Source organism: Monosiga brevicollis, genomic scaffold (assembly GCF_000002865.3).
Source record: "Monosiga brevicollis MX1 MONBRscaffold_76 genomic scaffold, whole genome shotgun sequence".
In the NCBI taxonomy this organism is placed as follows: Eukaryota; class Choanoflagellata; order Craspedida; family Salpingoecidae; genus Monosiga; species Monosiga brevicollis.
This window is the reverse complement of record NW_001865108.1, coordinates 1-1,035: the sequence shown is the minus strand read 5'-3', so window position 1 is coordinate 1,035 and position 1,035 is coordinate 1. Positions and strand designations below refer to the sequence as shown.

At 55.0% G+C, this 1,035-nt stretch overlaps 1 protein-coding gene across 1 annotated transcript in view; it reads left to right on the top strand.

Annotated features, from left to right (window-relative positions):
• The window catches only part of MONBRDRAFT_13109 (uncharacterized protein), a gene marked incomplete at both ends in the record, with an annotated part of 6,184 nt that extends 5,531 nt beyond the window's left edge, over positions 1-653 (top strand). The window contains 2 exons of the mRNA XM_001751009.1: positions 44-287; positions 525-653. Of these exons, the coding sequence (XP_001751061.1) occupies positions 44-287; positions 525-653 (373 nt within the window). The remainder of the gene's footprint in view (positions 1-43; positions 288-524) is intronic.
• Between the last annotated feature and the right edge of the window lie 382 nt (positions 654-1,035).

Below are 1,035 nucleotides of genomic sequence, written 5' to 3'. Positions count from 1 at the left end.
TGATTCTCATCTATTTGCTGCTGAGCAATCTTCTGGAGCACAGGCTGAGCAGCTGGCTGGAGAAGCGGGGCAGGCTGGACACGCCCGACGACTATGCTGTATTTCGTCGACAAACGACAACGTACCTGTATCGGCCAACGCTTGGGGTACGCCGCGACCTTCTGGACGACGGCGGTTGTAATCCATCGACTCTTGGCCGAGACGACCAGCGCCCTTGGCAGCCTATTCCACGATCAAGCTTGGCACTCTGGAGACACGGCCGAGCAAATGACCATGTGCAAACCAAGGTATCGTCTCGACTGATGCATTTATTGTGTGGCTAGGTGGCTGAACTCCTCAGCAGCTGAGCACGGACAGGCAAGGACCAAGCAACATTGCAGTGCAGCGGGTGGAGCGTGTGCAGAACCCCATGCTGTGGGAACGGTACAGCAGCAAGCGACGGGAGATGTGGTACCGCCTCACAAGTCAGGAGCACTATATTCGACTTGTAACCACCACCTCGGATGTGCTCTCTGGCTGTCCAGCTTTGCTTCGAGAGACAACCTGTCAAGAGCACTGGCTGCATCACGCCCGAGCGATTCCTGCTGGACAAGATTGTGCGCTTTGGCCTCAACCATCGCTTTGCTGGTAGCCGCGCGAGCCACCGGTTTTGATTTCGGTGTTTACTTGGCCGACCATTTTTGGCAAGGTGGTGTTTGAAATTGCGACTGGTTTGATCGGAATGCGCCGCTGTTCTGATGCCAGATGCGCTTTTGTGTATGACTTTAGAGTCATCATCAGTACTCCTACGGTGGACTCGATGGCGAGCGCATGCTCGTTGTCACGCGAGTTTTGTTGGGTCATGCCTACGTCCATGAATCACCTCCTTGTCTAGCACTGGCCCCACCGCTCTTGCCAGACGCACCCGACAATGAGCGGTGCGTTGGACAGACCCGACTTTGGCACGTTGCATGTTGGTTTTGAGCCGCGAGTACTTCTGGCTGGCTTTGGACTTGATATGTGCTTTTGCTACAGATATGATTCAGTGATCGCGAC